This window comes from Ochotona curzoniae, unplaced genomic scaffold (genome assembly GCF_017591425.1).
Source record: "Ochotona curzoniae isolate NIBS_2020 unplaced genomic scaffold, NIBS_Ocur_1.0 contig_2210, whole genome shotgun sequence".
Lineage (NCBI taxonomy): Eukaryota > Metazoa > Chordata > Mammalia > Lagomorpha > Ochotonidae > Ochotona > Ochotona curzoniae.
In genome coordinates, this window is record NW_024465369.1 from 38,641,786 (window position 1) to 38,654,824 (window position 13,039).

General features: G+C 39.1%; 1 protein-coding gene across 2 annotated transcripts; it reads right to left on the reverse strand.

Moving 5' to 3' along the window:
* Nucleotides 1–3,703: 3,703 nt before the first annotated feature.
* On the reverse strand, nucleotides 3,704–12,798 carry FKBP7 (FKBP prolyl isomerase 7). Of its 2 annotated transcripts, XM_040972123.1 has the most exons (5): nucleotides 12,482–12,798; nucleotides 11,339–11,490; nucleotides 8,582–8,584; nucleotides 5,877–6,007; nucleotides 3,704–3,989 (listed from the first exon to the last, which is right to left on the reverse strand). In XM_040972123.1, the coding sequence occupies exons 1-5, from the start codon at nucleotides 12,688–12,690 to the stop codon at nucleotides 3,828–3,830; spliced, it is 657 nt and encodes a 218-aa protein (XP_040828057.1). In that variant the 5' UTR covers nucleotides 12,691–12,798; the 3' UTR covers nucleotides 3,704–3,827. The 2 variants fall into 2 exon arrangements, with proteins under 2 accessions (XP_040828057.1, XP_040828056.1); XM_040972122.1 differs by lacking the exon at nucleotides 8,582–8,584.
* Between the last annotated feature and the right edge of the window lie 241 nt (nucleotides 12,799–13,039).

Here is a 13,039-nt window from a genome sequence, read left to right on the forward strand (position 1 = left end):
CTGCCATGCAAGCAAACCATTTTAGTGCCAGTTTGAGTCCTGGCTACTTTATTTCCAAATGAGTTTCCTGCTAATGCACCTGTAGAAGATGCCGCACATGTTTGTGCCCCTGCACCTATGTGAGAAACCAGGAATGAGTTCTATGCTCCTGACTTCTATCTGGCCAGGCCTGGCCATAGCAGCTGTTTTGAGAGTAAACGAGCAGATGGAATGTCTTTCGCTCTATAATTATTCTACATCAAATATATATTAATATAAATATATATATAATTAATTTATTTTTATTGGAAAGACAGATATACAAAAAGGAGGAGAGACAGACAGGAAGATCTTCCATCCGCTGATTCCCCCAAGTGAATCTGCAGTGGCTGGAATGGCCAGAACTGAGCCAATCCAAAACCAGGAGACCAGAGCTTCTTCCAGGTCTCCCACACAGGTGCAGGGTCCCAAGGCTTTGGGCCATCCTCTACTGCTTTCCCAGGCCATAACAAAGGAGCTAGTTGGGAAGCAGGGCTGCTGGATTAGAACTGGCACCTATGTGTGGTCCCAGCACATGCAAGGCAAACACTAGCTGCTAGGTTACCACATTGGGCCCATAAAATCTATAATTTTTTCAAAACAACATAAAAGTACTTTGTATGAAAAATCAAAGGATGTAAAAGTTAGTTACAATATGTAGATTATGGGATGATTTCCAAGTATATATACTTTACAGTATCTTTGTGCAGAGTATATTGTTTTAAACAAATATGAATATACTCATCCAAAAAGATTCTACTGACATTTAAAGATGGATATAGAGAAAGGGGACAGTTTTCGTTTTTTAAATATTTATTTTTATTGAAGAGTCAGATTTGCAGAGATGAAAGACCGAGAGAAAGAACTTCATCCACTGGTTCACTCCCCAGGTGGTCACAATGGCCAGAGCTGAGCCAATCTGAAACCAGGAGCCCAAAGCTTCTTCTGGGTTCTCCACATGGGTGTAGGGTCCCAAGGTTTTGGGCTCTCCTGAACTGCTTCCCCAGGCCTCCATCAGGGAGCTGGATGGGAAGTGGAGCAGCCAGGATGCACACCAGCGGCCACATGGGATCCTTGCGTGTGCAAGGCAAGGACTTTAGCCACTAGGTTATCAAGCTGGGCCCAGAAGGGAAATTTTTCAATACAAATGTAAGAATATTGTTATCAATTTATTTCTTGTTTTCATCATTCTTTATTTTTGACAATCTTTACATAACTTAATTTCAATAGAGCATTTTTCATGAGTAAAGGAATTCAATTAAGCAAATAAAAAACTTGAGTATAGGAGCAGGTATTTGGCCTGTCAAAGGGCCACGTGGGACACCTGTGTCCCACATCAGCATTAGGGGTCAACCTGTGCTTTTGACTGTCATGGCTCAAATGGCTGGGCTCCTGCCACAGCTGGGAGACCTAGATTGAGTTCCCAGCTCCTAGCTTTAGCCCCTAGGCTTTGTGCATACTGGGGAGTAAACCAGTGGATGGGCTCTCCCTTGCTGTGTTTTTGTTCCATAAAGAAAAAAGAAGAGAACGAAAATAGAGTATAGAAAAAAAAGAAATTCTTGGTCCCTGTGCAATAGCCTAGTGGCTAAGCCCTCGCCTTGAATGCGCCAGGATCCCATGTGGGCTCCAGTTCTAACCCTGGCAGCCCCGCTTTCCATCTGTGTCCCTGCTTGTGGCCTAGGAAAGCAGTAGAGGATGGCCCAAAGCCTTGGGACCTTGCACCTGTGTGGGAGACCTGGAAGAAGCTCTGGTCTCCTAGCTTTGGATTGGCTCAGCTCTAGTCATTCCAGCTACTGCAGATTCACTTGGGGGAATCAGCAGACGGATCTTCCTGTCTGTCTCTCCTCCTTTCTGTATATCTGCCTTTCCATAAAAATAAAGAAATCTTTTTTTTAAAAAGAAGAAAAGAAATTCTTGGGCCCAGTGTGGTAGCCTAGCAGCTGAAGTCTTTATCTTGCATGTGCCGGGATTCCTTATTGGTGCCAGTTGGTGTTCCAGCTGCCCTGCTTCCCATCCAGCTCCCTGCTTGTGGGCTGGGAAAGCAGTTCAGGACAGTCCAAAACCTTGGGACCTTGCATCGATGTGGGAGACCTGGAAGAGGCTCCTGACTCCTGGCTTCGGATTTGCTCAGTTCTGGCCATTGCAGCACTTGGGGGAGTGAATCAGTGGATGGAAGATCTTCCTCTTTGTCTCTCTTCCTCTTTATATACCTCACTATCCAGTAAAAATAAATCTTTAATTAAAAAAAAAAAAGAAATTCTGGGAAGGAAGAAAATACACAGGTAAGTTTTGTTGAGGGTCAGATTGTGTGGTACACCTATGTGGTACTTCTGTTGATTTCTGTGTTGCCCCTATATTTTAATTTTAAAGGTTTATTTTTTGATATGCATAAATTAAGGAAACAAAGAGCCTTGGTGGTCCAGGCTGCACCAGGCCAGAGCCAAGATTCAGATTCATTTGGGTCATGCATGTGGAGGGCGGGGACCACCCAAGGACTTGGGCCACATCATCTTTCTCCTAGGCATGTCAGCAGGTTCTGGATAGGAAGCAGAGTAGGCAGGACTTGCATCAGCACTCAGACATGGCAGTTGTCCCTGGGCAGTTGTCCCTAATGTGCTGTACCACATCCCCTCAAAACAATACATCTTATGTATTTATCTGTATTTGATGACATACACTGAATGATCACTCATGATTAGTGACAAGAATCCTACAATTAAGTGACATCGAAAAAGGGATACCTAGATAAAGGAACCAATAAGAAATTCCATGGCATCAGTTCAAAACAATCAGGATGAAAGTCAGGAGTGGTAGATACCCACAGAGGTCAAAAGGAGGAAGAGGAGAATACATATATAAATACCAGAAGAAGTGACACAGCAAAAGTGAAGACTTAATGCTTGGTATACGAAACAAAAGGTCTTTGGTCTGGTCAGGTATCTTTTTTTGTTGTTGTTATATTATTTTTTGGTATCTTTCAATATTTCACACTAAAAGAAATACCTAAGGCCGGAAGTTTGCACCAAAAAAGGCACACATTGTGTCAAAGTTCTCTGTAGACTAGTCTGCATAACCAATGTATTCTTGTATAGGTAACAGAAGAAGGCTGTTCAAGCCTATGGTTTTTAATCAAAATTTTTTTAAAAGGCAGAAAAATACATAAAGAGCTCCCCTCCACATTGATTCCCCAGATGTTTGCCACAGCAGGGTCGTGCCAAGCTGAAGCTGGGAGTCATAAACTCAGTGCAGGTCTCCCATGTGGGTGGCAAGGACTTCAGAGCGAGCTGGACCTGGGAGCAGAGTCAGGACTCCAATCTAGGCTCTGATGTGGGAAGCACGTGTCTTCAGTGATGTCTTAACTGCTGCACCAAATGCCTGTCCTCTATGAAATGTTAATTTCTGGGTCCATGCTGAATATTTAAAAAAACATGGGGCATTATAGCACTTAATATATTGAATTTGGATTATTTACACAGGTTGTTAAGATTAGAGTTGGGAAGATCTTACAGATTTTGATATTTGTGCTCTTGTATAACCTGAATGGGGGAAATCGTCCACTAGTACACAGAGGTCTATGAATATTTCATGGTGCTGCAATGTGTGTTCACAGAACGAAGCAGTAGGCAACACAGTCATCCTTTTCTGAAAGTTAACACTTGCAAAACAGTCTCACGTTTATTACTCCAAAATTAATATGTATTAAGGAGATCAAAATATCTTCTCATGGGGACAAATAGAAAAGACAACTTTGAAAAAAGTGTTATATATATATAAAATAGAGACTTTTTAACTGTAGCAATAAAACTCCGCTATAGTTCATCATGTTGGTATACGTTGTATTCCTTGGGAGAAATGAAGCCATCACCATTGTGGTCATTCTTCTTAAAAATGTCTTCTAAAACTGCATTCTGATATGACTCATCATGTGGTTTCCCATCTTTTTCAAATTCTCTTTTCAAGTAATCACTTATCTATAAGGACAAGATAACAGTTCTTTAATAAAATTCCAGTAACTTTGAGGGATGTTTACAATAATGAAACTCACATCCAAGGCTACTCTATAATTGATACAAAAAATTAAAGATATTTGAAATATTTTTAAAAATCTTTATTTTAAGAGAGACAGGTTTTCTTTTTCTTCTCTCTTTTTTTTAAATTTCATTTTATGACACAGTTTCATAGCTCTGGGATTCCCCCAACCCTTCCGCAAACCCTATACCCCACATTGTTAGAGTAGTACAGATCATAGCCAGCAAGTTCAGCATTTTATTCTTCAGATAAATTCAGCAGTTTCATTGGGAAACCATCCTGGTCTGAAAGTAGAGCTGGCAGATTGTTGGTTCATTGGTTACTTCACAATATCTTATTGCATGTGAGATAAGCTGCTTGAGGTTGAGATAATATTACATTTTACATATGCTGTTTTTCATATTGACATCATATCATCTTAAATTAAGGCAAACATGTGGTATCTAACCTTTTGGGATTGGCTCATTTCCCTTAGCATTATGGTTTCCAGTGGGGCCCATTTGGCCACAAAGAACTAAAAAACTCACTTTTTATGACTTTCATTATTGAATAAATAAATACAGATCAACATTTCTGTAATCCCTAAAATTAATGATTACATTGCATGATCAATAAAAGAGGATTAGCTTAGTATGCCACCTCCAACTTCTTTGTCTTATGAAATAAGGGTATATTGTCACTTATATGGTATGACTCATTGAAGTGTTATTTATAACTATGCTAAATGATATATTCATATAATTTTTATACTCTATTTTAGCTATCACAAGATAAGAGAAAACATGTAATATTTGTCATTTTGGGTTGGGCTTATTTCATTTAGCATAATGTTCTCCAGTTGCATCCATTTTAATTGAAAATGTCAGGATTTCAATTTTTTACAGCAGTTAATATCCCAGCAATGTATATATAGCACATTTTCTTTATCCAGTTATCAGCTGATAATTAGGTGGTTCTATATCTTATCTATTGTGATTTGAACTTCTATAAACATGGCAACACAGATTCCTCAAATACTGATTTCCTTTCCTTCAGTCATATTCCCAGGAGTGGGATAGCTGGGCCATATGGCAGTTCTGTTTTTCATTTTCTAAGAGATAGGAATCTTCATATTGTTTGAATTCTGAGGAATCTCTATACTGTATGAATTCTGGTTTGCTTATTTGGAAAATTCTTCATTTCTGCCTTTCTTGTAAATAAGGAAATTTCATTGATGCAATATTTTCTGTCGGAAGTGTTTTTCTTTCAAGACCTTGTATGTATCATTCCACTGTCCTGATCTGCAAGATTTCTGCTGAGAAGTCTGTGGTCAGTCTGATGATTTTTCTTTATATGTAACTTGACATTTTTGTTTCATTTCTTTACAGTTCTCTTCTTGTTTTTCACTTTTTTCCCCATTTTTAAAAAATTTTTTGACAGTTTCTGGACACTTAGCTCTTTACCAAATGGTCTAACCCACACAATTCAAATCTTGTTAGCTCTTTTCAGCACCTCATGTAATCCTCATAGTGCTGTGGGAGTTATTGCACGATAAAAAATTCTCACAGTCCCACATGAAAAAGAGATGTGTTCCGGTGGTCTAGAAACTGAAGACCCTGTAGACATGAGCACTTTGGGGATTTTAATGATCCACTTTTAGGGTGGAGGTAATTGACAAGATGACTCACAAGTTTCATGTTAGAAAAACAATTTTCTTTTCCAATCTTATTTTTGTTTTTAGTAACCAGCTCTATAAAAGCAGTGATCAGAGTCCATGATAGTTGTTAGAGCTAAAAAATAATAGTCATAACACACATATAAGTTGTGATGAGAAATGAGACTGTACACACCTCAGTTTTGGAGAGTTGTCTGTCATTGTCTGTGTCCACCTGTTTAAATGTTTCAATGCTCCGTGGCCCTTTGGTCACAGCATAAAGCTCGATCTCAAAAATCAATGTTGCATCAGGTGGAATCTTGCCTTCTGTTATGAACAAAATTTAGGTATTTAATTTACATGAGGATTTGGTTTAAATATTTATTCATGCCAGCTATAATGATACTATGATTGTATCAATTAACATTTCTAGGAATTATTTTCTACTATTCAAAAAAATTTTGTGTTTTTTTTAACCTTAATTTCCCTTAAGCTTTAAAAACATTTTTTTTAGTATTTTTAAACCAAGTTAGTTCAAAGGACCTATAGAACCACTTTCCTTATGCAAATTAATTTAGGTCACTTTTTTAAATTTATTTTTTTATTTATTTTTTTTTTAAAGATTTATTTTTATTATTTTTTCATTGGAAAGGCGGATATACAGAGAGGAGAGACAGAGAGGAAGATCTTCCGTCCGATGATTCACTCCCCAAGTGAGCGCAACGGGCCGATACTGTGCCGATCCGAAGCCAGGAGCCTCTTCTGGGTCTCCCACGTGAGTGCAGGTTCCCAAACCTTTGGGCCGTCCTCAGCTGCTTTCCCAGGCCACAGGCAGGGAGCTGGAAGGGAAGCGGGGCTGCCGGGATTAGAACCGGCGCCCATATGGGATTCTGGGGCGTGCAAGGCGAGGACCTTTAACCACTTGCGCCACCGCGCCGGGCCCGGTCACTTTTTTTTAATACGCACCTATCATTATATGAGATGGTACAAAGAGAGAATGAATACATAAAAATATTTCAAAGTATTCAATGTTTCAACTGATTTCCAGAAAATGGTTTTATTTTATTCTGAAGTATAAGTAAAAAACAAGCATCAATATATCTTTCAGATTCTTTGTAAACATTAAAAGTTATTGTAATAACGGAGAAATCCAGTAACAATTTTACGAAGAAATTTCCATTCATAATAAAAAAGTTTAAATATGAAATTGGGTAATTCTCTTTTAACAAAGTTAATCTCTTTGCTGATGTCACAGATCATTCAGCAGCTACTGGCTATTTCATAAATAGACATCTCATTAAAATGAGCTGTGAGCTGTAGCAATGACTTGCTAAGAGGCAATGGGTAGTGTGTATCTCCAGTATATTTCCAGAGCCTCACATGATGCTTGAAATATTATAAGTATTTGGATATTGCTGAATGAATGAGCCATGGTGTTTATCAAAATAACTCTCCTTGGAAATATACATCAATTTTGTAAAAATGAAAGTTGGAGAAATCCTGCTAGATATTTATATACTCCAAAGAGAAAAGAGATTGCAAGACAGAACCAAAAAGAAGTGGGTTCAGTAATTTTCAAGCCAGTATATGTAAAAAGCTACTCAGACATCATATTTGTAATGTGAAAGTCCTACCCCAATGCACCACATAATACCTGACCTGAAAGTAAAAGACCTGGAAATTGATTCAATAATCACTTTTACAAAGCCCATTCCTATTTATTCAGTAATCACTCCTTTGTGACATAAAAATAACTTTTGACAACAAAGGTAAGTTCAAATTACATAAGAAAAATTTAAATTATTTAAATATGGCAAATATAAAGAAAAATGTGCATTTGCTATAGAACTGTGTTATTTACAGAAGCAGATAAAAGAAGTAGGAGTTAATGTAAAGAATCTGTACATACCACAGACATCGTTAATTAAAGCATTAAAAAGTCACATGCATTTCAAGACATGCAGGAGTGCTCTGTGACATGAATCAAAGACATTTCGCAGATAAAAAGACTTCTTCAAGTACTACCTAAAATAAAGTATAGACAAGTTACTTTAAAAGCTTATTTAATCAAGAATTTGGTCAAGTTATATATAGCCTAATTTGCAACTTTTGAAATAATCTAATTCAAGCTATTATAATGTATGTAAGGATAGCAGTTAACTATGTTCCAGTGAACAGACTTGTTTCCTTACATGTAAAATGAAGGTTTTTCTTTACATGCAAAATGATTCTGCTAGTGAAATTTATTAATTTTATATTTTTTAGAGATACTTCAAGTTGAACATGGAGCAGCCACTTTGGCATAGTAGTTATGATGCCAGTTGGGATACCTGAGTCAGAGTATCTCAGCTTGAGTCCCTAATGCAATTTCTATTCTAGCTTTCTGCTTATGCACCCTTTGGGGGGCAGCGAATAATGGTTCAAGCAGTCGGGTCCTTGTCACCCATATGGAAGATCTGGACTGAGATTGAGGCTTTTAAATTTAGTTTGGCCCAGCCCCAGCCCTAGCTGCTGTGGACATTTGAGAAATCGAATCAGTGGTTGGAAGATTGCTCTGTGTTTGTATCTTTCTCTGTCTTCCTCTGTCTTCCTGCCTTTCAAAAATAAATAAATAAAAAGAGTTAACATGAGCTTTTTGAAGTCAAAATTTTCATGAACTTATTTGAAAGTTAGAATTAGAGAGAGATCTTCTATCTGCCGATTTCCTCCCCAGATGACCAAAATGGCCAGAGCTGGGTCAGGTTCTTCTGGGCATCCTACAGTGGTGGTAGAGGCCCAAAGTCTTGGGCTGTCTGCTGCTGTTTTCCCCAGGCCAATAGCTGGAACTGGATTGGAAGTAAAGCAACTTGGACATGAACCAGTACTCATATGGGATGGCAGTGTTGAAGGTTGTAGCTTTACCTGCTATACTACAATGCTAGTTCTGAAGTCACACTTCTTGCTCTGGCAAGGGTCCAGTTTATTCATAGCTAAGTAAACTTTGTGGTCTTTGATATCTGAGAGTAAATTAGTTTAAGAAGAAGATGAACTAAGTGATCATTTAGCCTCAGGATGGTCACCTGTTGAATGTAAATATTCTAGGTAGACAGAAGAAAGGGTCCCCTAGTGGTGATAGAAGGAATTAAGGCATGCAATGAGTCAGCACAAGAAACTCTCAGGATGCGATAGAGAAGATGGGTTATTTTGCCTAGAGGTTTCTCAACATATACCATTTTTAGATAATCACTACATTTCAGTTTTTTTTTCTATGAACAACAAGATTTTCAATATATGTTCCATGGGAGTTATTTTAATCTGACTAAATAATTGGCCAAAATAACTGAAAATGAAGCTGCAGTTAGTTGGAACCATTTCTTTATGACTTTCAAGTATCAGTGGGTCTGACTTAGTTACCCTGCAGGCCAATTTGGAGCAACGACTCCCTGGCTGCTACTGCAAAGAACAGATAGATCACTACTCCAAAGGATTAAAGCAACAGCCTCAAACAAGGCATACTGCTTTCATGAAAAATTGAGGAGTAATACCAAAATCTCATCATAGCAAACTTATTAGTAATGAAAAAAATATTTCAAATAAGTGATAGCAGAGGCCATTTAGAAACACAGTGAAAAGATAAAGATGCTTTCTAGATAGCTTCACACAGCAATAAGAAACAGGGTCTTGAGGCTGTAAGGTGAACCCGTCCTTTTACCAGGCTGCTCATCACTTCTTTCCCTTAAAAATTTCTTTTCTACTTTGCAACCCTTAATTGTAGTGATGTTTCAAATTTTAATTTTGGAAAAGTAGATGTACAGAATAAAACATTCAGGTTGTACAAAATATTAGACTCTAAAGAAATAGCTTTTCTCTCTCTCTTTTTTTTTGTTAAAGAAATATCTTTCTCACCCTTGATCTCCAGACCTCATTCCCAGAAATATTTAACATCATCCAATGGCTGAGGTTGTCATTGTAGGGACACGAGTCTGTGAAATTCCCTCAGGAATGGGCGCAGGGTCATTGCTTTGTGCTAAATTCCTGTCCCTGATGACCAAGACATTTATTCCTGGAATATGTATCTGTTCTCCTTTATTTTTAATCAATTGATACTGATGTTTCTATAAACTTTTTATTGAGTACAGGGTAATCCACTATATGAAGAAACCTTAATTCACCTAATTTCCTATTGATGAATATTTAGTTTCCAGTCTTTTGCAACAAACGAAGATAGTTTTTTTTTTGTTGTTGTTGCAGTGGATGTTCTTTTGCATATACCTTATGCATAGTCCAAGAAATCGAACTACTTGGTCAACTGCATTTTTACTTTCGATAGAAATGATCAGAGAATGACTTACACTTGCAGCATTGAAGCATGAGACTGCTTTTTTTCTCCAGGCCACCTTTTTCATCTTTGCTAATCTGATGAAACTAATCTCATTTTGTTTTAATTTCTTTATGAAAAAATTATTATTTTCATAGGTTTAAAGGCTATTGGTATTATATCAGTGGGCCATTTGTTCATGAACTTGGCATATTTGCAGTGATAGGTTACCTTTATTAATGCTTAGTCTTCCTTCATACGCTTCATTTTTCCTCATGTATGTGCATATCTAAATTTTCATATCATGTTGCTGTATGATTTTTAAAATAGGCAAGATATTACAGGTTTGTTTCTTCTACTTCAAGGCTTGTCTTGCATTGGGGATAATAGTGATTGATAGCTTATTAGATAGTGTTCTAGTGCTTTTCTTTACTAAATCAAATGTTTCAGTCATCTGAGATTTATAAATGTAATTTTGGTCCTATTATCTAGAAAGAAGTGTGTTTACACACATTTATGTGATAATTACACACTAAAATAAAAATGCTCTTGGTAGAACTACGACAATGCATGATAACTGTGGGTGTTGCTACCAAGTGAGGGAAAGAACTCTAATCCAAAGATACCATTTTCTTAATAGGTAAAAGAGACTGGGTTAAACTAGGTATAACTAAAGTTTGTTGGGTTCCATAGTTCTGTGATTACTTTCCCCTACGACTTACATAGTTCCATAATTATTTTCTCTATGATTTATTTTGTTGTTTTTAAGCTGTATCATCTTTATCTTGTTATTATAACTTATTTTCTTGAGTTTTTTGGTAAAATACATTTAACACGAAATATACCATCTTAACCATTTTCAGGAGCACTGTTCAATGGTGCGAAGTACATTACTTGGCCTGTCATCAGAACTCTTCAACTTGCAAAACTCAAGGTCTAAGGCCACTGAGCAAGCCCTCCACATTTCTTCCTTCCTTGCCCCGGCATCCTCTTTTCTTCTTCCGACTCTGGGAATTTGACTACCACAGGCACCTAATGTAAGTGGAGCTGTACACGCTCTCCTTTTGTAACTGACTAACTTAGCATAATGTCAGGGTTCCTCCATGTTGTAGCATGTGTCAGGATTTCCTTCATTTTTAGAGATGAACAATATTCCACTTCATGAATACACGTACATTTTTATGAGATCATGTCAGTAAACATGGAGGCTCTTTCCACTGTTTCGCTATTGTGAATGAGGTAAACGTGGATGTACAAATATGTCTTTTAGACTCTGCTTTCAGTTTTTCTGAATATAGACCCAGATGTTTGATTTATTTTAAAATATAACTAGAAAGAGAAAAAAAAAATGAACACCTTACCATAGCCTTCCTTTCCATATGCAAAAGATGGAGGTATAATCACTTTCCGCCTCTCCCCTGGGCACATGTCCATCATAGCAATGTCTAGGCCCTTTATGACTTGCCCAACACCAAGGACAAACCATTTTGGGTGGCCTTCATTTTGTGTCCGGCTGCAATACAAAATGATACTTAGATAAACTGATTTCAAGAGTCAGGTATTTATAATGTAAGATTAGTGTTCCCTAACCATCTCTTTTTCCATATTGGCACTCTTTTCAGGATCCTCTGGTGAGCTATTTGGCTCAGACTTCCCTGTAATTGTCAGAAAGAGGTATGGTTTGCCCAAAGCCAGTCATCAGGAGTCATTTCATTTTCTTTTATAATATTATCTTTACAAAAAACTATTCAAAAACTTTTTTATGACTCTCTAGCCCCTATCTGGCTGTCTGGATTATACAAATAAGTCATTTAACCTCTCAGGGTTTGTTCTTAAAAATGATGGGGCAGGGATAGTCTAAAAAAGGTCATTTAAATAGTAATTTACAATCATATCTTACTAAATTTTCCTGTTTTCTTCTGAGTGGGAAGAGCTAACTTTCCCCAGTCATATCTTTATAAGGTAAAATAGTACAAATGAAGAGAAGACATTCTTCCTCTGAGCAATCCATCAACAAAATCAGAACAAACAGCCAGGGCGGGGGTGGTGGCTGGGAGAGCAGGCATGGGGAAGGACAGGGGCTACAGCTCAGGTTAAGGGGTGTCACTGTGGCAGTGGCTTTGGGGGACCGAAAGTAGCCCTTAGCCTAAATCATGCTTCCGAAGGCCACAACAGAACCCTATGTAGTCAGTCTTCTGTAAAGAGATTCCGCTGGGGGAGCTGTGTTAACATCTTTACAGGCAGTCCGTTGATTTGGCTCTGGAGGTCCTAAGATAGTTGGTTAGATTGCGAACAGAAGGTGGCAGAGTATTTTTGATACTTTGTTGGGTCAACATTTTCAGTAATTTTAAACTTAATATTCGGTCTGTGGGGGAACGGCGATCTAGTCCAGTCGTTTTCCAATGGGAAAGCTCAACTCTGAGAGACCCGCGTGCGCTCCTGCTTGGGGGAGGGAGGCAAGGTTGCGTGCATCAACTGGCCGGGGAGCAGTGGACATCTCCTACCTGCAGTAGAATTTTGAGCCGTCTTTAGCCAAGTAGCCGTCGTAATGGGCATTTAGCAGGTCTCCCTTCTTGCTTGTCTTAGAACAGTTTTCTGGACGATGCAAAACTTCGATTTTCACATCCTCTGGGTTCTCCTCCTCCTTTTGTCCCTGAGCAGCGTAAAAGCTCCACAGACAAAAGAAAACGGTTAATCTGAGTAAGTAACGCATGGTTCTGAACCGTGGCCAGAAGACCCCCGCGTCCCCTAGCTCCAATCACTCGTTCCCCCGGGTTGCCCCCGCGGCCTAGTTACGACACGTGGCAGGCATTGTCCTACGTCACCACAGGGCCGCGCCCCGCCCCGCCCCCTCCTCCAGCTCACGGCCCCGGCCCGCCCCCGCCAGCCCGCGGCCACGCCCCTCCACGACCTCGACCACGCCCCGCCTCCTCCAGCCCGCGACGCCACGCCCAGCACCTCCAGCCCTGGGCCCCGCCCTCGCCCACGCGCTCCGCCCCCGCCAGCCCGCGGCCACGCCCCGCCCCCCCAGCCCGCGATCACGCCCCACCCCCTCCAGCCCT

Bases quoted from the DNA above. Each gene is read 5' to 3' on its own strand.
- FKBP7 (XM_040972123.1), bottom strand. From the start codon at position 12,690: ATGCGTTACTTACTCAGATTAACCGTTTTCTTTTGTCTGTGGAGCTTT. The intron at 11,491-12,481 runs GTAGGAGATGTC...TTTGTATTGCAG, and splicing joins GGCTCAAAATTCTACTGCAG to CCGGACACAAAATGAAGGCC. The intron at 3,990-5,876 runs GTGTGTACAGTC...TTGTCCTTATAG, and splicing joins GACAACTCTCCAAAACTGAG to ATAAGTGATTACTTGAAAAG.